The sequence below is a fragment of the Vipera ursinii genome (assembly GCF_947247035.1).
Source record: "Vipera ursinii genome assembly, chromosome: 15".
Taxonomy (NCBI): domain Eukaryota; kingdom Metazoa; phylum Chordata; class Lepidosauria; order Squamata; family Viperidae; genus Vipera; species Vipera ursinii.
Genome location: NC_139528.1, coordinates 4,605,777 through 4,630,250, shown reverse-complemented (window position 1 = coordinate 4,630,250; position 24,474 = coordinate 4,605,777). Strand labels below are relative to the sequence as shown.

General features: G+C 45.4%; 2 protein-coding genes across 2 annotated transcripts; both read right to left on the bottom strand.

Moving 5' to 3' along the window:
* Positions 1-769: 769 nt before the first annotated feature.
* On the bottom strand, positions 770-19,275 carry POLA2 (DNA polymerase alpha 2, accessory subunit). The gene is made up of 18 exons (XM_083374822.1): positions 19,144-19,275; positions 17,970-18,094; positions 17,528-17,613; positions 16,741-16,798; positions 15,406-15,512; positions 15,072-15,253; positions 13,454-13,542; positions 13,140-13,295; positions 12,727-12,789; positions 12,353-12,395; positions 11,590-11,714; positions 10,636-10,674; positions 9,815-9,888; positions 9,039-9,144; positions 5,311-5,417; positions 3,342-3,401; positions 2,455-2,581; positions 770-1,312 (listed from the first exon to the last, which is right to left on the bottom strand). Exons 1-18 carry the CDS (start codon positions 19,238-19,240, stop codon positions 1,166-1,168), a joined length of 1,791 nt encoding a protein of 596 aa, XP_083230948.1. The 5' UTR covers positions 19,241-19,275; the 3' UTR covers positions 770-1,165.
* A 3,515-nt stretch (positions 19,276-22,790) lies between these two features.
* On the bottom strand, positions 22,791-24,258 carry LOC310647252 (mucosal pentraxin-like; the record flags this gene model as incomplete). Its single annotated transcript, XM_083374342.1, has 2 exons — positions 23,949-24,258; positions 22,791-23,395 (listed from the first exon to the last, which is right to left on the bottom strand). The coding sequence occupies exons 1-2, from the start codon at positions 24,022-24,024 to the stop codon at positions 22,791-22,793; spliced, it is 681 nt and encodes a 226-aa protein (XP_083230468.1). The 5' UTR covers positions 24,025-24,258.
* Between the last annotated feature and the right edge of the window lie 216 nt (positions 24,259-24,474).

Here is a 24,474-nt window from a genome sequence, read left to right as displayed (position 1 = left end):
TCGGAGAAGGGCGGGATATAAATGGAATTAAAATAAAAAAAAATAAATAAATTATTATTATTATAGCAATAGAGCCTTGGTGGAGCAGTGGGCTAATGCCTCCTTAAGTAACACCAGCTTGCCTGCAATTAGTGCAGGTTCGAGTCCCACCAGGCTCAAGGTTGACTCAGCCTTCCATCCTTCCCAGGTAGGTAAAATGAGGACCCAGATTGTTGGGGGCAATTAAGCTGACTTTGTAATAATGCCGCTTGTGTGTGTGTGTGTGAAAGCCCTAATAAGCAGGCATATACATAGAATAAAGGCTACTGCTAAGCTTGTAAGCCACCCTGAGTCTTCGGAGAAGGGTGGGATATAAATGGAATTAAAATAAAATAAAATAAAATAAAATTAGTGCAGGTTCGAGTCCCACCAGGCTCAAGGTTGACTCAGCCTTCCATCCTTCCGAGGTCGGTAAAATGAGGACCCAGATTGTTGGGGGCAATAAGCTGACTTTGTAATAATGCCGCTTGGGGGTGTGTGTGAAAGCCCTAATAAGCAGGCACAGACATAGAATGAAGGCTACTGCTAAGCTTGTAAGCCGCCCTGAGTCTTCGGAGAAGGGTGGGATATAAATAGAATTAAAATAAAAAAAACACAAATTATTATTATTATTATTATTATTATTATTATTATTATTATTATTATTATTATTATTATTATTATTATTATTTATTAAGATTACCGGGCCGTGCTCCAAAAAAAAAAAAATGAAAATATAAAATGTCGGAGGAGGGGCAAAAAATCAGCAAGGTGCCATGCACATTTTGATAAAAAAGTCCCTGAATCCATCGCACATCTGCTAAAAAAAATTCATTGGTGGGGCAATCTGGGTTTTCACAGGGCTGGCTGAGAAACAGGATTCGAAGCTAACCCAGATCGATAAATTCATAAATTTATATGTCTTGATATCAGAAACAGGCCTGGATAATATATCCAGGGGAACGATGGAGGTATCATCCAGCTACAGATAAGCAGAAAGCAAACGTCAAGAAACTTCAGGAGATGCTATCCAGATGTTTGAGTCGCCCAGACTTTGGGATCCGCACATTGCTGAAAAAAAACAACAAACACGAGTCTCTGAAGTCCTCTTGTCTTTTGCCCAGCTTCAGGTGTTGGCGGAACCTGGTTAGATCTTAATCACTTGCGCAGCGACGCACGGGCCCTTCCGCTGGTTCCCATGGACCTGTGGCTGGACCCACAGCTGCGCATAGCTGCCCCCCACGTGTCCTTTCGTCAGCCGGCTGGGGTTAATGCAGACGCACCCCAAGATGTCCTAAACAAAAAGAGGAGAGGTTTTAAACTGAGATTGCTTGTAGGAACGTGGCTCGGATCAGATCACCCAAACTCCATTTTAGCTGAACCTGGTCCTGTTATCTGAGAATCCCGGACTTACGACCACTTTTTAGGGACCATTCAAAAGTTACAACAGCACAGGAAAAAAGGGGATTATGAGCATTTTTCACACCGTTGCAGCAATCCTGGGATGAAAATTCAGACGCTTCGGCAGCTGACTCGTATTTACGACGGTCGCAGTATCCCAGGGTCACCCTCTGACCCACAAAATCAATGGGGAAGCCAGATTTTGGTCGTAAGTCGAAGACTACCTGCCATTCATATTAATAGTAACTTTCATAGTAATTTTCTGGGCATAGAAAACTCAACTGCACGTTCACGAATGGGGTGTTTGGGGTTTAAGGATTACCCGAAGCCTCTGTTATATCGACTGAGGTTTGCTGAATAGGTCATAGGGACAGTCCTCGAGTTAGGACAATTAGGAATAGAATTTCTCCTGCTGACCAAGGTGGTTGTTAAACGAGTCACACATGAACTGCATCGAATCACTTAACAACCCTGGGGAAAAAAGAGTCGTAAATAGGGTGAGACTCCATGAACAATCCCCTTACTCTGTTACAGAAATCCTGATCCCAATTTTTGTGGTCGTAAGTTCGAGGACTACAGGTACCCCACCCACCCCTTCCCAAAACTGACCGGCCCTTTGGTTTTTTTAAGATAGACAGCCTCTGAACCTGGAAGCTCAATGCCACAGCAGGGGCTTGGAAGAGATGCCTTCGTTCCCCGCTCGGCACGGCACCTATTTTGCACGCGCAGAGTTCCAACGTTTGATCCTGCGAGGAATGCTGGGAGATTTTTCTCTGCCCAGAGCCCCCCCCCTGTTCCCCCTTACCTTCCCCACCCCACGTACCACCACCTCTAGCATGGCATCAGACAAACCCGTCGCCCTCGGGGCTTGCTATCCGAGTCCCTCCTCTAACAAAAATCATGAGGACTGGAATCTTGGGTTATTTTTAGGAGCCAGGCCCAACGCCTTAGGTATCCATGCATGCAGGCTCCAAGGGTGGGGCTGCCCTCCTAAATTCTCTTTCCCCCCCCCGCTCATAGCTGATTTCTCCCCACCTTAATGAAGTATTTCAGTTCGGAGGGGGCGATCAAGAGGTCCGGCATGACGGGCAGAGAGGCGTGTGGGTAGAAACGCTCGTAATCCACACTCATGTCCTCGTGGGGCGGGTAGAGAGGATAGTAGCTGTTCAGAATTTAAGGGGGGGGAGGAAGAGAGATCGAGTTACCCCCAAATGCTTTGCCCAACCTTTGGCTGCCATTCCAGGCCGCGCCCAGCTGCTGCTGCTTCTTCCCCTCGATGCCAAGCTGGGGTTTTTGGCAAGGCTGCTGCTAATTCCAGGGTCGGCATCTCAACCCCCAGGGCCCAAAAAAAAAAAGAGCCGGTGTTCCCAGGCCCGGCCGGCGGCACGTTTCCCCCGAGGAGGAGCAGCCGCGGCCCTCGGCTGCTGGACGCCAGGCCAGCTGACATCAGGCATGCCCGCTGGGCTCCGGTTTGCCCGCCCGCTGGAACCCGTTCGAAATGACAGGACCCGGCAAGCCGTGGTTTATTTGGGGGCGGTTTGCCGATCAGCTGCGATGAAGGGGGGGGGAGGTTATTGATCGAGCCAAGCTGCCAATCAATCTATCTATCTATCTATCTATCTATCTATCTATCTATCTATCTATCTATCTATCATCTATCTATCTATCTATCTATCTATCTATCTATCTATCTATCTATCTATCTATCTATCTAATTAGCCAGTGATCTCTTCATGAGGACTAGAATCCCTTTCTCCCGTACATTGTTGAAAAATGAAGAAAGCCTCACCTTCCATTCCCAATCCTCCCCGTGGCCCAGGATGGACACCAACTGCATTTTGAGTGGGTCTGTTTTTTTTGTGTATTTGTGGCAGGGTGGGAAGAAAACACAAGCCGTGTTCGGAAGCGGTCCTGAGGCTTACCTCCGCTGAGTCAGGATGTGTTTGAGAATTCGAGAAAAACGGTCCTGAAGACTTGAAGATCTGAGAAGGGGGGGGGGGGGAAGGAAACCAGAGCATGAAAGGTAGAAAAAAAAATCAAGAGAGTTTGATCATCGAATAGACTTCTGGGTTGGCCTACCTTACAGGATTGTTTTGAGGATAAAAACGTAGGAGGGCATTAAGCTGATGGCTTATTACAGAACTTTTTTTTTTATCAAAAGGAAGATTAAACTTGTCTCTAAACAAACCTGTGATGTTATCCATTGACTTTTCTTTCCTCCATTGATTTTTGCTACTCAAGCAAGGGGTTGGACTAGAAGACCTCCAAGGTCCCTTCCAACTCTTGTTATTCTGTTCTTTGCTCTGTGATGGTCCATTTAAGCCCTGAATCCTTATGATTAACACCTCGTTCAAACTAGCCGACGTCCCCCACCCAAAACCTCAGGGAAAATAAGGGGGGGGGAATGCTTTTGTGTCTGTCTGTAATGCAATCCTGCTGGTCAGTAACAGATGCCTATCTTGTCTGTGAGATCATAAAAACGTAGTCACCTTTTTCTGTTTTGCAACCCCCCTCATACGTTAGTCACCACATTTACTTGCAGACACCCACGGCTTAGTCATGGCTAATCGGAGTATTTAAAAAAAAACTTATCACATTCACTCTGGATGAAAGGGTTCACCTCCTTTTTTTTAAAAAAAAAGCCTCACAAAATTCTAGTCCTTAAGCAAAAGCTATATTGTATCATAGAATAGAATAGAATTGGAATAGAATAGAATAGAATAGAATAGAATATAGAAAACAGAATAGAATAGAAAATGGAATATAATATAGAATAGAATAGAAAACAGAATAGAATAGAAAACGGAATAGAATATAAAATGGAATATAATATAGAATAGAATAGAAAACAGAATAGAATAGAAAACGGAATAGAATATAAAATGGAATATAATATAGAATAGAATAGAATAGAATAGAATAGAATAGAATATAGAAAACAGAATAGAATAGAAAACGGAATATAATATAGAATAGAATATAAAATAGAATAGAATAGAATAGAATATAGAAAACAGAATAGAATAGAAAAAGGAATATAATATAGAATAGAATAGAATAGAATAGAATAGAATAGAATAGAATAGAATAGAATAGAATAGAATAGAATAGAATAGAATAAGAAAATATGTGATGGGATGGGATAGGATAGAATAGAGTAGAAATAAGAAGAATAGAATAGAAAACAGAATAGAATATAGAAAATGGAATGGACTAGACTAGACTAGAATAACAGAGTTAACTTAACCTAACTTAACGTAACCACTGCCCTGCTTAGCAACGGACATTCTGGTCCTAATTGCAGTCATTAAGTCGAGGACTAACTGTAAAGCGCAGAGAGAACTCTTTCTGGAAATCATGCAAACTCTCTGACTTTCTGGGGCAGCCACCAATGACACCCATTCCAAGTTTGTTTCTCTTCCTCCTGTTGTCGTGAGCCGTTTGTGAGTCACCCCTGATCCCAGCTCATCCATCTTGTGCGAGAGGCGGCATTTGTCTCTCACACGCGGTGGCAGACCCGCAGAGGTGTTTTTCCGGCTTAGGCAACCAGGATTGCGCAAGGCTCTCCATCGACAAAGCGTTGACACTCACTCCTGAATCACTCAGACATCCCTCCCCCCCATGGTGTGTGTGTGTGTGAGTGAGTGTTAGCCGGCTTCTTTTCCAAACTGCAATCTTTCACCCATCACGTTATACAGGGAGTCCTCGACTTAGCACCGCAATTCAGCCCAAAATATCTGTTGCTAAGTTTTGTGACTTTTTTTTTTTAAAAAATAACTTTTTTTGTTAACTGAATTCACCGGACTTGTTAACTTAGTCACACGGTGGTTAAGCGAATCCGGGCTTCCCCATTGACTTCGCTTGTCAGACGGTCACAAAAAGGGAACGTACCGGCTGATTTCTTCCGCTCCTATGTGTAAGAGGAAATCCACCGACGTTAAGCCGAAAATCACCCCGTTGATCTCTAAGGTGCAGGGATCGGAGACGAAGAGCACTCTCTGGAGTTTGGGGAAAGGGGGGGAGCGCAAAAAAAATAACTTTTTAAAAATTGCAGTTGCCAGAATAACTAAGAAAGCTATTAAACCCCCCTAGATAGATAAAAATTTATTTTTATTGCATAGATGGGAAACGAAACCGGCAGAGGCGGAGAGCTTCACGCAAGCCCCTTTTCTCCTATTTAAAAGCCACTCAGCTAGTCCTCAACTTACGACAACTGCACCCCAAATTTCCATCGCTAAAGGTCAAGCGAGTTTCGCCCCAGTTTACAACCTTTATCGCCCCAATTGTTAAGTGAATCACTCCAGCAGATAAATTAGTCACACGGTCGCAAAGGGAATCTGGCTTCCCCCCTCAACGCAAAAGGGGAACCCGGGATGCTGCGACCGTCGTAAATATGAGTCAGTTGCCAAGCACCTAAATTTGGATCTCATGACCCTGGGGATGATGCTGCAACCGTTTAAGAAAAGTCATAAATCACTTTTTTCAGCGCAAAGAAATCCCTAAATGAACGGTTGTAAGTTGAGGACTCTGTTTTTTTTTTTCAAAAAATGGAAATGAAAAACACCTAAGGATCTGTGTTAGTTTTTCTAAACCTGGATTGACTCTGATGATGGCTTTCCCCAGGCCAACATTCTTCCAAAGGGCTGGAACCGCAACTCCCAGGATTCCTCAGCTAGCATGGAATTCTGGGAAATGGAGTCCCGAACCATCTTAATGGTGCGCGCGCACACACACAAGACCTACTTTCATTAAACAGGCACAGGACGTGTGTTAATTCTGCTGGGGAATTTCACCGCTTGAGTAATTAATATTTAGGGATTTATTTCCCTAGGGCGTTGCCCCAGCAAAATAAACACACACACACACACACACACACACAGAGCCAAGGCTGCACAGGAGGTTTGAGAAAGTTTGATCTTTCTGCTGTTCCGTTTGCCTGTTGTGAGAAAAGGATGGGTGTGTTTGTGTGTTTGTGATTACACCTCCACTTCCTTGTCTGCCTTTTTTTGAAAAGAAGATTTAATACAGTCTTTTCTCAACCTTGGCAATTTGAAGAGGCGGGAACGTCGACTCCCAGAATTCCCCAGCCACAATGGCTGGCTTGGGGAATTCTGGGAGTTGAAGCCCCCGTGGTTGAGAAGTGCTGATTTAACACAATAAAAGAGAACGGAAAGAAACTTCATCCTGCACCCCGCCCAGAGTGAAGTGAAGTCACACACACACACACACACATACACACACATGGGGGGAAAAAAACCTCCTGGGCCTTTTTACAAAAAGAAAAGGTTGTGTGTAAATGTCCACCCAGGATCAAAATGTAGGATAAAAGGGACATCAAAGCAAGCAGAGGGGAATAAACTCTTCCCACCAAGCCTGGAGGCGGACGACGTAAGATTTCTTAAGCTTGACGGGGGTGAGAAAAAAAAATAATCGCAAGAATTTCCTCCCTTCCCAAAAGTGACACTTTGCACACTAAGGCCTTAGTCACTCCGCTGTCTTGGTTTTTCCTGGAAAAACAACTTCAATTTCTCATCCGATGTACAGGAAATTCCTAGTATTTTATTGGCGGGGGGGGGGGGGGGGGGGACGACACCAAATTTTTGCAATTCAAAGCCAAAAGGTAACCACTGTCGCCCCCTGCTGGTGGCTGAACCATCTTGGAACTTCCTGGGGTTACGCAGCCCCTATTGGGAATACCTGGAACTTCCATCTGAGAAGTGGGGGAAAAGCCAAAAGCGGCAATCCCAACATTTTGCCTTTAAACAAGCCGGCCTGGCCTGATGGGGGATGGGTGGGGTCTTTTACTGTTATTTTAATATTTGTATTTACTGTTTTTAGTTGGGCATACCGGTAAGCTAATAACAGGGTTGTTAAGTGACTTTGCTTGTCAGAAGGTTGCAAAAAGGGATCACGTGACCCCAGGACGCTGCGACCGTCATAAATACGAGTCAGTCGCCAAGCGTCTGAATTTGGATCAGGTAACCATGGGGATCGTAAGCGAAAAACGGTCATAACCCACTTTTTCCAGTGCCGTTGTAACTTCAGACAGTCCCTAAATGAACTGTTGTAAATCGAGGACTACCTATAAGGTTGTAACTGGGAAGAGTTGGCAAACAGGTGGCCGTACCTTGAGGACTACCTGCGTGCAATCTTTCCAGCGCTCATCGCTTGCTTTGACCTCTTAGCCGGGATACAGTTAGTAAGTTCAGAAGTCTAATTATCCTCAGGAGGCAGAGTGCATTTTAGTTGTTAACAACTGTTGCTATGGGAAAGAAATATATTGAAATACTAAAAGTGCCGGGTCGAAAAGGGGAAGAACAGGGAGGGGGGAAGATCAGCCACGGGAGACGGATGTTTGGCCACGAACTGCAGCTTCCCCACATACGGTATATTTAATCCTTTTTAACTTTTGTAATTCTGTATTTTTATGCTTGCCCTGTTCACTGCCCTGAGTCCTTCGGGAGCAGGGCGGTATATAAATAAAATAATAATAATAATAATAATAATAATAATAATAATAATAATAATAATAATAATAATAATAATTATTGCAGATTTCAGCCTGGTCTGAATGAAATCTTTTCTTATCAAACGAATTGGAAGAAAAACAATCAAATCAGCCCTCCAGCCAAGGCAGATATTTCGGCTTCAAATCCTTTGTGGAGATTTACGGAGGATGCTTGGCTGACTGCTACGTTCAATGTTTGCAAAAAAAAGGGGCTTGAAATACTTCTTATGCTTAGAAAAGAGATAGGAAGGCAAAGGAGAGACAGCATCCTGGATCTACCCACCGGGTTTAAATTGTGGGGGTCCTTGGGGGGGTCTCTGAGCCTGCCGGTTTTCTTGCAGATCCAATGTTTCCTTTCAGAATTTAGCCCAATCGAAATCAAGGTTTACAGAAAAACTAAAAAGCTCTACGTTGCATCCAGGTGGTCCTCAACTCACGACCGCAGTGGAGCGTAAAATTTCTGTTGCTGAGTGAGTTTTGCCCCATTTTAGGACCTTCCTTGTCCCAGGTTGTTAAGTGGATCGCTGCAGATATGAAGTTAGTTACACGGTTGTTAAGTGAAACCGGCTTCCCCCATTGACTTTGCTTGTCAGAAGGCCGCAAAAGGGGATCACGTCAACCCGGGACGCTGCGACCGTCGTAAATACGAGTCAGTTTGTCCAGTGTTTGAACTGTCGTCCTCGACTTACAACAGTTCATTCAGTGACCGTTCAAAGTTACAACGGCACCGCATACAGGGACCGGGGATCATTTTTCACATTTAGCGGCCGTTGCAGCATCCCCGGGGCCACGTGATCCCAATTCAGACGCTGGGCAACTGATTCACATTTATGACGGTCGCAGGGTCCCCTTTTGTGACCTTCCGGCAAGCAGCGTCAGTGGGGGGGGGGGGGAAAGCCGGGTTCACTGAACAAGGAGCGTGACTAACGTAAGAGCCGCAGTGATCCACTTTACGACTGTAGTAAGGAAAGTGTTAAAATGGGGAAAAAAGTCACTGAACACATGTTTCGCTTAGCAAGAAAAATTTGGGGCTGTGTTGTGGTCGTAAGTCGAGGACTACCTGCGACAAGCTTGTGAAGTTGACGTTTCTGTGAAAGGCGGAGAAATTTACCTGTCGGTCCTCTTTGGCGAGTTCGTAGACAAACGGTGGCTGGGGATAAATGCACACATGGTGCACGTCTCTCAAGGAAGGCACAAACACAATGTGGGAGCCGGCACTGTGGGGGATCAAACAGAGACACACGGTTGTGAGAACTGGGAATGCAGGTAGTTCTCTTCCTCTCCCGCTTCTCCTCCATAACCCTTCCTTCTAGCACTGACGAAGTTACCTAGTTGGGTCACGAAACGTCTGCAGGAAAGCCACCCAGCTCAGAGAGCACCAAGGATCCCACCAATTTTTCTTAATTTTTTTTGGCCCATTCTATCTCCCACTTGGGACGCGGTGGCTCAGTGGGTTAGGACGCTGAGCTTGTCAATCGGAAGGTCGGCAGTTTGGCGGGTCGAATCCCGAGTGCCGCGTAGCAGAGCAAGCGCCTGTTACTCGTCCCAGCTTCTGCCCACCTAGCAGTTCGAAAGCACGTAAAAACGCAAGGAGAAAAATAGGGACCACTCCGGTGGGAAGGTAACAGCGTTCCATGCGCCTTTGGCGTCTAGTCATGCTGGCCACATGACCACGGAGACGTCTTCGGACAAGCGCTGGCTCTTCGGCTTTGAAACGGAGATGAGCACTGGCCCCTAGAGTCAGAAACGACTAGCACGCATGTGCGGGGGAACCTTTACCTTTACCTTATCTCCCACTTACACACACACACACACACACACACACACACACAGAGTTTTTGCAGAGGTGCAAGAAAATATTCCCAACAGAACGAATTGGCTTCTCACCTCCTGGTCCCTTCAATGATGGTCTTCAAACACCGCTTGAAGACCTCGTCGTACAACATGATCAGCTGCCCTTCCTAGAAAGAAATCCGTTTGGCGGGTTGATCAAGGACAGAATCTCTTTCTCGCAGGCTGAAGCTGTTTTGAGTTCAAATCTCACCAAGGTCAAGATAGACAATAATTTGCTGGTTCTCTGGTTTATCAGCTTTTGGGGAAAAAAAAACTTTTCTTTTTTTCTTTGCAGATTTAACACTTGGCCTCTCCCGGGTTAATTTCTGGAGCAACCGGACCGATTCACTTAGTGACGCTCTGCCCTGATTTAAAGGGATTCCCCTCCCCCCACCCCAGTTTAAATCAGGATGTTCAGAAGCTGATTGGAAGTTTTGAACCAAACATTCTGCCCAGCGTCAATTTCTCTCGATTTAACGCTCTCCAGATTTGGGGAACTACCGTCTCCCATTTAGTACAAAAAAATCGGCTTTTGGGTAGCTGGGTGCAGCCCATCTGGACAGCATCCATTTTGGGGGGAAACAAGCCTTTTTTTTTTTTTTTTTTTTGCTCTTTTGAGTTTCTCTCTGCCAAGAGAAACAGCCAGTTGATATTGGATTTTGCTTACTTAAGGCAGCTGCAGCATTTGGCCGAGTTTCTTTGGTCTTATTTTATTGTTTTCAACGGAAAAGTTACGGTCAAGGAAAAAAAAAATTGAAAGATGCTGCAAGGTTTTTTAAGCGGCCCGGTGTCCTGGTTTGGACTGCCAAGCCAGCTTCTGAACTCACACTGGGGCAAAACAAGCCAACTTTTCATGCCTGCCTCTCTCCACTCACCTCAACTTGCTTGTGCTTCGCATCCACAAAGGGGCCGAGCTGCAAACAATGAAAGGAAGACGGGGTTAATGAGGATGGACAGAGAAGGGAAATGCATCCCAAACCTTGATTAGCGGTGGCCACCATTTCCGAAAAATGAAGCAAGCAGGAAAAAAAAAAAAAGAATTAGGGCCCAGCGGGAAGTTTCTGCGAATGACAAATGCTGGCCAAATACGATGGATCCAAAGTAAGGATTGTGATGAAATCTCAGCTACAATTCCCAGCATCCACGGCACCAAGCAGTGCTGACGAGGCCGGCCTGGATTGCCGATTGCAATTAGGAACCACAATGGATCCTATCCATTACGGTCGTTGTTAAGTTATCCAAGTTGTAAAATGAACCAAACGGGCGACTGACCTGGTTTTAGGACCTCGTTCGTGGCACTTGTTCATTTGACCGTGGTGGTTCTTAAGTGTGAGAACGGTGGTCTTTAAGTAAACACCGGTCATTAAGTGAACCCCAAAACTGGAAGGGCTGGTTTTCAGTAAAACCGGCACCACGTGAGGTCCTACGATTGTGGGATGCTGCAAGCGCTTCGAAGTTGCAATTGCCCAAAGATTGTGGACCATCAGAACTTTGAATCTGGGTGTTAAGTAGGCCTCAAAGAGGTCCATCGTAACTTCAATGGTCACTAAATGAGCAGCTGTAAGTTGAGGACAGCCTGTATAAAGTTCTAGAGCAGAGGCCCCCAACCTTTTGGGCACCAGGGACCGGTTCCGTGGAGAAAAGTTTTTCCACGGACCGGAGGGTGTGTGGTTTTGTATGCTGCCTGCAATCCACGGATGGGGCTTTGCTTGTTTGTGCGGACCGGTTGCTGGCATGCTGCAGCCCGGTACCGGTCCATGGCCTGGGGGGTTGGGGACCCCTGTTCTAGAGCAAACCCATCCCATTGATTTCAGAAGCCTCTCCATTACCAAAATGCAAACATCCGGCTTGTCCTTATTGATTATCTCAATCAGGTCCACCATGGGCTCGTAGGCGATGCTGTCCGAGGTGGTGTAGGGCCCACAGGCAATCAAGACCAGCCGAGGTTCCGGATCTGGAAGGATTACAAGCTTGTTGAGTTTTTATTTTCCAACAAGCCAGATTCTGGCCCAGAGAAATATCCCTGTGAGTGAATGGAATGGAATAGAATATAGAGTAAAGAATAGAATAGCAATTATGTTAGTACAAGCAAACCACTACATGCTAATTGCAACTTTTAAATGTATTGATATATTATGTCGTATACATAACACTACATGCAATATAACACATTTACATGGAGTTATACCATGCACATTATATGCAGTACATAACACTATGTATAATAATGTATTAATGCCAAATTAGTATGTTATTATCAACAAGATATTTTTATTAAAAAAAATACAAGGACTGTAAACAGTGCAGGACAATTCAGTGCACACAGTGAATAAAAATACCTTGTTAATAACAATACCATATTAATATGGTATTAATACATCGTTATAATAATATAAACCCCATATTTACAATTCCTTAATATTCGCCCCAGAGGACTGTCTCAGCATAGTGTGTGAAGGTGGTCAAGTGGGAACGGCTCCACTAGCCATGTTTCAACAAACTGTGGCTTAAGGCAGACAAATCCAGCAATAAGCCAGAATTGCATTTAAGGTCACATCCTGGCTGAACCAAGTTGGCAAAAAGGCACCATACCTATGGCTGCTTCTGCTGGCTTCTGGAAAGGAAGGGGCACCCCCTGGAGAGAGAAAAATTATTTTTTACATTTATTTATTTGCCGAGAGATCAAATACATTCAATTGCTGGCTTGCAGTTTGTCATTCTGGCTTAGGAAATAAACAAGCTCAAGGTCAGTCTTTTGTCTGGGGGGGAAAAAGGCCGCAAAAACCTCCAGACATTAGAACAGAAATCACGTACAAGTAGTCCTCCCTTCACGACCGTAATTGAGCCTGCAATTCCGGTTGCAAAGTGGATCATGACACAACTACAACTTGTAAATTAATATGTAGATCCACTTCGAGGAGCGTGGCGTGGTGTGGCAGTGAAGCTCAGTGTGTTTTTTTAATCACCTCATAGAGTTTGGAAGCAATCAGCTTGTTGCCGCTGCTGTTCATTCCTTCCATGACCACGACCTAGGAAATTAAAAAATGGGGAAAAAAAATTATAACTCCCAGAAACCTCCTTAAACCAGCATGCTTTAAGATGAATGGACTTCAACTCCCAGAATCCCCCATCCAGCATGCTTTGAGATGGGTGGACTTCAGCTCCCAGAATTCCCCAGCCAGCATGCTTTTGAGATGGGTGGACTTCCATTCCCAGAATTCCCCAGCCAGCGTGATTTGAGATGCGTGGACTTCAGCTCCCAGAAACTCCCAGCCTCCATGCACGCTTGAAATCCAGCCTGGTTATGTTGGCTAGGGAATTCTGGGAGTTGAAGTCCAAACATCTTAAAAGCTTGAGAAACGCTGGTTGAAGCTCTCACCTGTCCTGGGAACAACGAATAATCCGAGAGCTCAGAAATATCGACCGGGATGAAGGCCCCCGACGAGTGTTCGCGGTCCCCTTCTAGGATAACGGACTGGGGGTTCAGCTTCCCGTTTGAATCACACCCAATTTGGCCCAAGACGGTCACAGATTCCTTCCGGCAGGCATTAGAAACACAACAATGCAGTCAGAGATGTTATTTTCTTCCAGACCCCCAACGTAAAGGCCACAGGCTTGGAACAATGGGGCTGCTCCCACCCCCGGCTTCCTTCCCCTCACTTTGGCTAGAAACTCGTAGCCACGTTAACACACCTGCGCGGGCACCATCACGGAGGAGAACTCTTCTATTTTATAATGGGCCCTGAGGGCCTCGCCCAGCTCTTCAATCTTGTAGGACAGCACTTGTGGGGAAGAAAAGCAACGGGGAAGTCAAAGAATTTTTTTAAAAAAATGAAAGCATTTTCACAAGCTGCACGTTAAAAATATCGGCTCTGTTTTTCCCAGCGTTTCAAGAGAGCAGTTAAGGCCTAGTTTTTTCCATCTAGCCCAAGCGTGTGTGTACATGTGTCTATCATTCATCACTCTATCCATCTCTCTCTTTCTGTATCTATCTATCCATCCATTTATCCATGCATGTTTCTAACCATCCATCTCTCTCCATGTCTATCTATCCATCCACCCATCCATTTTTCCATGTATCTATCCATCTACCCAGCTATCCCTCCCCACTCTATCATCTTTCTGCCTATCTCCATTCTGCCATCCAGTTGCTAAGTGGCTGTAAGTTGAAGAGTATTTACCTATCTATCTATCCACCTTTCTGTCTGTCTATCTATCTATCTATCTATCTATCTATCTATCTATCTCCATCCATCCAGTTGCTAAGTGGCTGTAAGTTGAAGAGTATTTACCTATCTATCTATCCACCTTTCTGTCTGTCTGTCTGTCTATCTATCTATCTATCTATCTATCTATCTATCTATCTATCTATCTATCTCCATCCATCCAGTTGCTAAGTGGCTGTAAGTTGAAGAGTATTTACCTATCTATCTATCCACCTTTCTGTCTGTCTGTCTGTCTGTCTATCTATCTATCTATCTATCTATCTATCTATCTATCTATCTATCTATCTCCATCCATCCAGTTGCTAAGTGGCTGTAAGTTGAAGAGTATTTATCTATCTATCTATCTATCTATCTATCTATCTATCTATCTATCTATCTATCTATCTATCTATCCACCTTTCTGCCTATCATCTATCTATCTGACTGTATGTCTGTCTATCTATCTGTCTGTCTGTCTGTCTTTCTATCTATCTATCTATCTCCATCCATCCAGTTGCTAAGTGGCTGTAAGTTGAAGAGTATTTACCTATCTATCTATCCACCTTTCTGCCTATCTATCTATCTATCTATCTCCATCCATCCATCCAGTTGCTAAGTGGCTGTAAGTTGAAGAGTATCTATCTATCTATCTATCTATCTATCTATCTATCTATCTATCTATCTATCTATCCATCCATCCTTCCATCCATCCATCCATCTATCTATCTATCTCCATCCATCCATCCAGTTGCTAAGTGGCTGTAAGTTGAAGAGTATTTATCTATCTATCTATCTATCTATCTATCTATCTATCTATCTATCTATCTATCCATCCATCCATCCATCCATCCATCCATCCATCCATCCATCCATCTATCTATCTATCTATCTATCTATCTATCTATCTATCTATCTATCTATCTATCTATCTCCATCCATCCAGTTGCTAAGTGGCTGGCTGTAAATTGAGGGTTGCCTGTACAGATGATCAACCAGGGTTATATGAGTCTCCTGCTCAACTGAAGAAGAAGTGGTGCAAACAAGCTGGAAAACATGCCAGTTCTCCCCCACCCACCCACTCCCCCGTCCAAAAAACCCCCCCTCACCATCACGGTTCTCCATCAGATCCTGGAACATGAATTTGTACGGTTTGGCGAGGGAATGGGGGGCGTCGTACAGCTGGAGCGAAGGGGCGGATCTGGCACGTCCGCCACCTGGTGCCGACCCGAAAGAGGCCACGACTTCGCCTCGGTTCTTCCGGGAGGCGTATTTTTGGGAAGGGGTCGCACTTGAGAGAAGGAGGGGGAGGGGAGAAAAAAAAACACCACTTGAAAAGCCTTCCCCACTGGGATAAGCCCAACAGTTGCGTGAACTTGCTTCCGCAAAAAAACGGGCTGGAAAACAATTCCGGGTCCTCTGAACCGGCTGGGCGGTGCCTACCTGGGCGAGAAGCTGTTGGGCGAGAAGTTCAGACGGGGACTCCGGCCGGAGAGGGTCCGTTTGGCACGGGGGTTCTCCGGGGTGGTGATGGCCCGTTTCTGAGCAGACTGTAAGATGGGAGGAATTGGGTTTTTTTCCTTCTTTTCCTTCCTTTTATATTGTTCCTTCTCCCCTTCCTTATCTCTTTCTCTGTCTTTTCCTTCCTTCCTTCCTTCATCTCTTTCTTTTCCTTCCTTCCTTCCTTCATCTCTCTTCTTCCTTCCTTCTTTCCTTATCTCTCTCTTCCTTCCTTCTTTCTCTTTCTTTTCCTTCGTTTCTTTTCCTTCCTTCCTTCATCTCTCTTCCTTCCTTCCTTCCTTCTTTCTTTTCCTTCTTTCTTTTCCTTCCTTCCTTCTTTCTTTTCTTTCTCTTTTCCTTCCTTCCTTCATCTCTCTTCTTCCTTCCTTCTTTCCTTATCTCTTTTCCTTCATCTTTCTTTTCCTTCCTTCCTTATTTTTCTAAATCATCTCTCTCTTCCTTCCTTCCTTCTATTCCTTCCTTCTTCCTTTCCCTTCCTTCCTTCCTTCTTTCCTTATCTTTTCCTTCTTTCTTTTCCTTCCTTCCTTCCTTCTTTTCCTTCTCTTTCTCTTTTCCTTCCTTCCTTTCTTTTCCTTCCTTCCTTCCTTCATCTCTTTCTCTTCCTTCCTTCTTTCCTTCTTTTCCTTCTCTTTCTCTTTTCCTTCCTTCCTTCCTTCATCTCTTTCTCTTCCTTCCTTCTTTCCTTCTTTTCCTTCTCTTTCTCTTTTCCTTCCTTCCTTCCCTCCCTTTCTCACTTTTTCCCCTTCCTTGCTCACCAGCTAAATAGTACACAAGGACACGAAAGGAAGCTGGAGAAAAGGAAAGAGAGAGAAAGGGAAAGGAAGATGGAAACGGGAGGGAAAGAGGCCCACATATCAATTCCTAAGAAATTCTAAATATAAATAACGAACAGCAGGAAAAAAACAGGAATCCTGGCCTTGCAGCAACCCTGATGAATCCACCCCACTTTCCTCCCACCAGTTAAATGTCGCTGAATCTTAGTTTGCTGGAACTGGCTGCAAAAGGGAGACGCTGCTAGGAGAAGCTGTGTCAGATCCAGGCCTTTTCCCCGAAGGGCTTCGCTTTGCTGCGCTTATCAGAAAAAGATTGAACCTCCATTTTGAGAAGCAGTCTATCCCAAGACCTCCTTTGCGGAGCCACAAAAGCAGAGTGTGTGTCGTTCTTGGCCACTTGCCCCCTCAGGGGTCTCCTCCTACTAGTCACCCTGAAGGAGATACACCCCCCCCAACACACAAACGCACCCCCACACACACTCACTTTTGAGGGCGAGGTGTAGGCCTCCAGCAAGTCCTCTTCTTCCTCGTCAACCTCCAGACTGCAAAGAGTTAAGACTCAACCGCAAAATATAAGCTTCTCTGTAAAATCCCACCAAATTACAAGCTCTGCCTCAATCAAGCCAGGGTGGATAGAAAAAAAAACTGACGCTTCCATTCGATCAAAACTAAATCAGCAAGGCGTTGGACTAGAGCAGGGGTCTTCAAACGTGGCCCTTTTATGACTTGTGGACTTCAACTCCCAGAATTCCTCAGCCTGGCAGAGGAATTCTGGGAGTTGAAGTCCGGAAGTCATAAAAGGGCCACGTTTGAAGACCCCTGGACTAGATGACCTCCAAGGTCCCTTCCAACTGTTATTCTATGTTCTAAATCAATTGACATTGATTCCCCACGTACAGGTAGTCCTTGACTTACATCTGTTCATTTAGTGACCGTTTGAAGTTACGACAGCACTGAAAAAAGTGACCATTTTTCACGTTTAAGACCGTTGCAGCATCCCCAGGGTCAGGTGATCGAAATTGGGATGCTTGGCCACTGTTTCATATTTATGACGGTCGGGGCATCCCGGGGTCACATGATCCCCTTTTGTGAGCTTCTGACAAGCAAAGTCAACGGGGGAAGCCAGATTCACTTAACAACCGTGGCAAGGTCGTCAAACGGGGCGAAGCTCACTTAGCAAGAGAAATTATGGGCTCCATTGTGGCCCCACGTCGAAGACTCCCCTATTGTCTGACCACTAGGGAGCACTGCCCCATTCTTCGAGAGGATACGACTCTTGGACGGAGTTGACGTCCCCCACGCTGGACCAGCGTTCTTCTTTTCTCCTGGCGGGCTTTGTGGCCTTCTTGCTCAGCATCTAAAAAGAGAAAAGAAACACACACACACAAAAAAATACTTTGCAATTGGCTCACATTTATGACGGTCACAGCGTCCCGGGCTCAGGTGATCCCCTTTTGCGACCTTCTGACAAGCAAAGTCAATGGGGGAAGCCAGTTTCACTTAGCGACCGTGTGACTAACAGCTGCAGCGATTCCCTTTAACAATTGTGGCAAGAAAGGTTGCAAATACGGGGTAAAACTCACTTTAGAAATGACTGGCTTTACAAACGTCTCAGTTAAGCAGATAAATTTGGGGCTCAATTATGGTCATAAGTCGAGGACCAGCTGTCATTGCTGGGAATGAGGTCAAGCCCATCACCGCTTCCTTCTATACCTCGTGTTCGAAGGCCAGCAAGTTCTCCAGAGTCAGGAGGAGGACTTCCTTGCGCATGGCAAAAGCGATCAGCTCGTTTCCTAAATCCGACTCCGATACCCATCCTGTCACACAGATTTCTTCCACTGTAAGAAAGTAAACAACAAGCAAACTGTCTTTTTTTTTTTTGGCCAGCGGGCATGAGACAGGGTGTGTGTGTGTGTGTGTGTGTGTGTGTGTGTGTGTGTGTGCCATTCCTGCCCAAATCCCATTGCCACCAAAAGCAGTGTGAGTGGTATGGCAGAATTCGAATTGGTTTTCCTGCCTATCAATTTTTTTCCTGGATGATCCTCTTCCATTTTATCCTTTGTCTTTTTTTTTATACCTGGCCAGAACAATTCCAGGAGAGAGAGAGAGAAAGAGGGAGGGAGGGACACAGAGAAATTGTGCATGCAGTAGGGATTCAAGATGCTGGATTCGAAGAGCCAAGTTCTAATCCTGCCTGAATTTCTTAATAAAGTAAATACGTCAACAAATCCATAAAATGGGATAATAATGGGATGGTAAATATCTGGAGTTTGGGTTTTTTTCTCCGTTTGGGCTCACGGTTTCCTGTAGCTGTTTTAATTTCAATGTTCTATCTTTGTATTATTAATTGGCCCCAATCCTTGGAGACCAGCATCGTACGCAAGCCTAATAAATCACTAATAAATACCATAATCCCAGACATTGGTTAACCAGGTTCATCTCAACATCCTTGCCAGTTGCAATGCCATCTTTTGTGCAAAACTCAGTAAGGGGGAGTTAATCCAGAGTTTAGTGTGTTGGGACAAACCCAATATAGGGTTTGGGGTTCCCACAAAGAGAGTGGGAGCGCTTTGGGGTGCCCCACTTCAAAACAAACCTTGAATTGAACAAAGCGAAACTTTAGCGACTCGCACCCAAAACCTGGCTCCTGAACCTCCGCACTCAGTGGCAGTCTACCTTGGACTAACGGCAAGAATTGGGTTCTCGGGGATTGACTCGCTGTTCCCACCCTCTCTGTTGCTTATTAGAAGTGATGGAAGGCTACCGCGAAAAGGGATAAATTTCTAGGCTTAAACCACGCCCCATCCCCAACTTTTCATGAGGACTAGCGCCCGGTTTTACCCACTGCCCTTTATCTCCTTTCTCTCCACCTTTGCCTTAGCCTTACATTTCTCGGCAATGGCGTCCCGGTCTTCCCCTTCCGCGAAATCCAGCCCGAAGACCTTAAGATCGGCCACTACCGCATCCATCATCCCCAGCCCCATCTTCGCCTCCTTTTGGCGCCACTCTAGGAAAAACTCCCGAAAGAAAAAAGGGGCGGAGACAAAAAAAACGCGCGCCTCCATTCGACTATTTACGGCGCCGCCCCGCTTCCTACGACCAATCAGAAAAAAGCGAGTGGGCGGTCACCCCGCCCTCAGGGGGCTTCGGAGTGGGCGTGGCGGCCGAGCCTGAAAGGAAGCCTGGGGGAGGGAAAGAGGTCGTGTTCCTAGAACGGCCAAGTCCGTGCCGAATGGGAGACTCAGGGAGAGAGAGCGAGAGCTTTCGTTCCTAGAGCGGCCGGAATTTTCTACTGGGTCTTTTAAAATATTTGCAAGACTTCGGTGTTACGCTGAGCTCTTCGTCAGACAGAATTGTTAATAAGAGAGAAAGAGAAAAAAAGTGCCACTGAAAGTTATCTTTCCAAGAATTAAAACCGCAAAAAACGTTTTTTGCAAAGCACCTGCCCATAGAAAGGAAAATCTCTAGGAAATTATTATAGTTCCCTATAATTTTGATGTATAATTCAAAGTGGCCATCACAATTGAATGCACTCAAATAAGGCAACTGAGTCCATAGCACGAGGGGTGGGGGGGGGCAAGAGACTCAGAAGGGGACGCTTCTCTTGGGCAGTTAAGAAAAAGGGTGGTGAGACCTAACTATGCTTTCCAGATTTGCAAGATTCTTCTCATGGAGCAGCACAATAAAGCCAAATTTACATACGGTGGTGTTTCTTCTCTGGTCTTACCTTGCAAGGTTGTTGGAACGGTTGCTGGAATTGGGTATGTGTAGTTTAATGAAGAGAAGGGTGAGGGGTGACATGATAGCAGCCTTCCAATATCTCAGGGGCTGCCCCAAAGAAGAGGCAGTCAAGCTATTCTCCAAAGCACCTGAAAGCAGGACAAGAAGCAACGGATGGAAACTAGATAAGGAGAGAAGCAACCTAGAACTAAGGAGAAACTTCCTGACAGTGAGAACAATTCACCAGTGGAACCACCTGCCTCCAGAAGCGGTGAATGCTCCAACACTGGAGGTTTTTAAGAAGAGACTGGACAGCCATTTGCCTGAAATGGTATAAGGTTTCCTGCCTGAGCAGGGGGTTGGACTAGATGACCTCCAAGGTCCCTTCCAACTTTATTATTATTATTAAGGTTGATACGCAACTGGGTTTTTTTTTCTAGGCTGGTTGTGAATGAGATGTAACTTTCTCACGCAAGTCTGGTAGCAAAGTTATTAAGCCTACAGGATTTCTTTTTTAAAGTGATGTGTTTTACTGGGGGGTTTTTTGCACACTTTTTTAAAAAGTACTTTTTAAACTGTATGCTGCCCAAAACTGGAGTCTAAATTTAATAAAAGGGATAAGAGAAAGGAATCCAGCATGCTTATGAAGGGCAGTTGGCAAAACCCTAGTAATGTGAGCATCAGCTATCGAATTCTGCGCAAACATCCTGTGGAATTTAGCTACACCTCTGATAAAGCATCAGCCACAAAATTGCAAAAATTTAAAATATAAGCAGAGGGAGGGTTATAAGCTGCATTGAAATGATAGAAACTCATCTCATTCTTCCTCCAGTGGCCCATTTTGTGGCATCATGAGAATATTTCCAATAACGTATTAATTTTCAAATAAAACATAGAATATAAACCATGAACACAACACTACCATTTTTTATTAGAGAAGATCTCATAGGACAGATTGTACATTTTCCAGGTTTTGGGGGTTTTTTTAGTTACTTACTTAGGTTCAGAATCCACAATGACAAGGAGGTTACATAAAATATGTCTGAATGGCCATCCACCCAACAGCAAAGGCAGAAAAAATATATCATTTATTTTTTGCAGATTTCCGCAATAAACAGGAAAAATTGAGACTGATCCATTTGGCACAGAATTGGGAGGGGGGGAGAAGAAATTGCTAAAAGTGCGATTGTCTGTACTTTCAACAAATGTTCACCTGGATAACAATGCTACCCATAAAACACAATGGGATTTAAAACACACACATAGACACAGAGGGAGGGAGAGAATTCAGACAGGTTCCTATGAGCCGAAGTGTGAAAAGTCACGATGATTACAAATCTCCATGGAAAAATAATTCCTATACTGCAATTGAAAACTTACTATAAATGCATCCCACATACCCAAGCTCAACAAAATGTCTGTCTCTCTGTCTCCAGTCTCCCCGGTGCCCGAGGCCACTGCCATCCACTGAGAAGGCAGAAGACCATCCCTCAACCCAGGGGTTGACTGGCATTTAATTTTCCTGCACCAGGAATTGGGCAAAAGTAAGCGTCCCTGGGTGAATCGAACGTGACCACATGGCAGGGGTGAAGGATAGTTGACCAGTGCAGGAGGGGTGTCCTGGCACAGGGCCAAGAATGAATGTCCAGGATAGCTCAGTTACAAAGGGACGCCTGGGCTCCTATGGGTGCGAAAATGTTACCACAAACAATTGGTGGAGCAGTGGTCTAATGCCTCCTTAAGTAACACCAGCTGCCTGCAATTAGTGCAGGTTCGCGTCCCACCAGGCTCAAGGTTGACTCAGCCTTCCATCCTTCCCAGGTAGGTAAAATGAGGACCCAGATTGTTGGGGGCAATTAAGCTGACTTTGTAATAATGCCGCTTGGGGGGTGTGTGTGAAAGCCCTAACAAGCAGGCATATACACAGAATGAAGGCTACTGCTAAGCTTGAGTCTTCGGAGAAGGGCGGGATATAAATGGAATTAAAATAAAATAAAATAAAATAAAATAAAATAAAATAAAATTAGTGCAGGTTCGAGTCCCACCAGGCTCAAGGTTGACTCAGCCTTCCATCCTTCCCAGGTAGGTAAAATGAGGACCCAGATTGTTGGGGGCAATTAAGCTGGCTTTGTAATAATGCCGCTTGGGGTGTGTGTGAAAGCCCTAATAAGCAGGCATATACATAGAATGAAGGCTACTGCTAAGCTTGTAAGCCGCCCTGAGTCTTCAGAGAAGGGTGGGATATAAATGGAATTAAAATAAAATAAATAAAAAATAAATTGTCCTTGTGCAGCAAGCTGAAGCTCTAAGAACCAAATCCATGGCTAAAATTACTGAAGGGGAAAAATCTAAAAGGTACTTTAACAATACATTTGCATTAAAAAGGGAGCTAGAGATTTACGTCTTGGTTTTAAGAACCATTGCTAGGTCTATCACACCAGGCAAGAAACTATAACATCTATTGCCCATCAATGGCCACACCTAGCCTTAAAAAATGGCCATTGAGGTCTTCTGTCTGGTTCTAAGAACCACAGCTGTTCTTTTGGATCTTGCAAAGCTGCTTGGTTGGTTAAGAGCAGGGGTCTTCAAACCTGGCCCTTTGATGACTTGTGGACTTCCCCTCCCAGAATTCCTCAGCCAGGCACATGTTTGAAGACACCCCCCCTGGTTAAGAAGTTGAAAGCAAGGCACTGGAAGAGGTGTGGACTCCAACGCCCAGAATTCTCTTCATGCTTGGAGGGAATTCTGGGGCTTGAAGTCCAAACATCTCAAGAACTTCTGAAGAAGGTTCCTCCTCTTCTTTGACCGAAGGCTTCACAAAGGCTCCGTCAACACGTAGCCTCGGATTTCAAACTCCAGCGAGGTCCAGGCCATTAAAGGGGCCGGTGTGGTATCTTGCTGGATGTTGCATATCTGTTCGGCAGGCAGGACGTTATCCCAAAGGTAGACCTTGGCGATTTCTCCCACGAAGGACTGACTCCCATCAAAGTTGCCGCCGTAGGAATCTTGTTCCTGCCCCAACATCACCACCAGATCCGTCTTGACCTCGTAGCCCTTGGCCACCCCTCTCCTCGGCAAGCGTTGCCCGTCCAGCCAGAGCTGGACTATCCCGGTAGTTGAATCCCATGTGGTACACACCGATTCCCAGCGGAAGGTAGACCTGGCTGTGAGCCTGGGCACTGTGAAAATGGTACACTCCCCTCCCACACAAGTGTGGTATTCGTCCAGGTGTCGCATCAGGAGAATCTCGTTGTCATGATCCCGGGAAGCGGCCGAGAAGAGGACGTAGCTCCGGGTCAGATCGGTGAAAAATTCGAGCGAGAGGGTAAACTGTCTCAGCCCTTGCTGAACATCGGGCTTCAGGAGAACGTAGGAATCAGTGGAAGTCTTGGGGAACACGAAGGCCTTTCCTTCCAAAACTGATGACAGAAGGAGAGAAGACCATCAAAGGGGGTGGGGGCCACCTTTCTCTCCACCTTTCTAATTTTGTCACTAATCACATTCTCCGATGAATTTAAAGAATCGGTTTCCCTTCCGCCAAGTTCTTAACCTTCTTTAATTTCATGGCCTTGAGGTGCAATCCTCCTCCTCCCAGCCTTTATACCAAGGGTAGGCAACCTCGGCTCTTTTATGACTCATGGACTTCAACTCCCAGAATTCCTGACCCAGCATGGCTGGCTCAGGAATTCTGGGAATTGAAGTCCATGAGTCATAAAAGAGCCGAGGTTGCCTACCCCTGCTTTATACTATTTCTTAAAGCAATATACAAGTTTAACCTATGAAATAGCTGCTGCTTCATCTCTTGTCAAGCAAGAACGTTCGACGTTAGCAGCGTTGACACACACCTTGCACGAATCCACGGTCAAGCGAAGGTGGATTCGGAGAAGGTGAAGATTCTACCAGGTAACGAAGGCGTCCCAAGAGACACACACACACACACACACCGCCCCCCACTTTTCACCCACAGCTTACTCTTCTCAGTCAAGATCCCAGGGGCGCAGAAGATCACGAGAAGGACTGTGCCAAGCCACGGGGTCTTCTTCGCCATGATGTCACCCAACACAAGACTCCCCCCCCGCCCCCGTTTCTGAAGTCTGCTGCTCGGAGGAAGATCCTGCCGGCCTCTAGCTTGGCTGCCTCGGTTGAGTTGGAGAAACCTTCTCAACGGTGAGTGGAAGGTGCCCTCCTGCTTTTGAACAGAGTCGTCCTCGAGGCGCCCTCCAAAATACTTCCAAAAATGGCATGGAAGTGCCACAGGAGAAGACGGATGGAGAAGCAGCTGGGAGATGCACAGCCTATGGTGCGAGATAATGCCACAGCCGCTGTGTTTTCTGGCACAGACAGTTTGGCATAGACATACGAGGCAGCAAAATCTGTGATGGTCTGGTATAAACACCCCGCCCCCTTGCAACAATTCCCCACCCAATAGATTTTATTTATTTATTTGTATCCCACGTTTGTTATTTTTACAACAAGGAGGCAAAGATATCCAACCCAT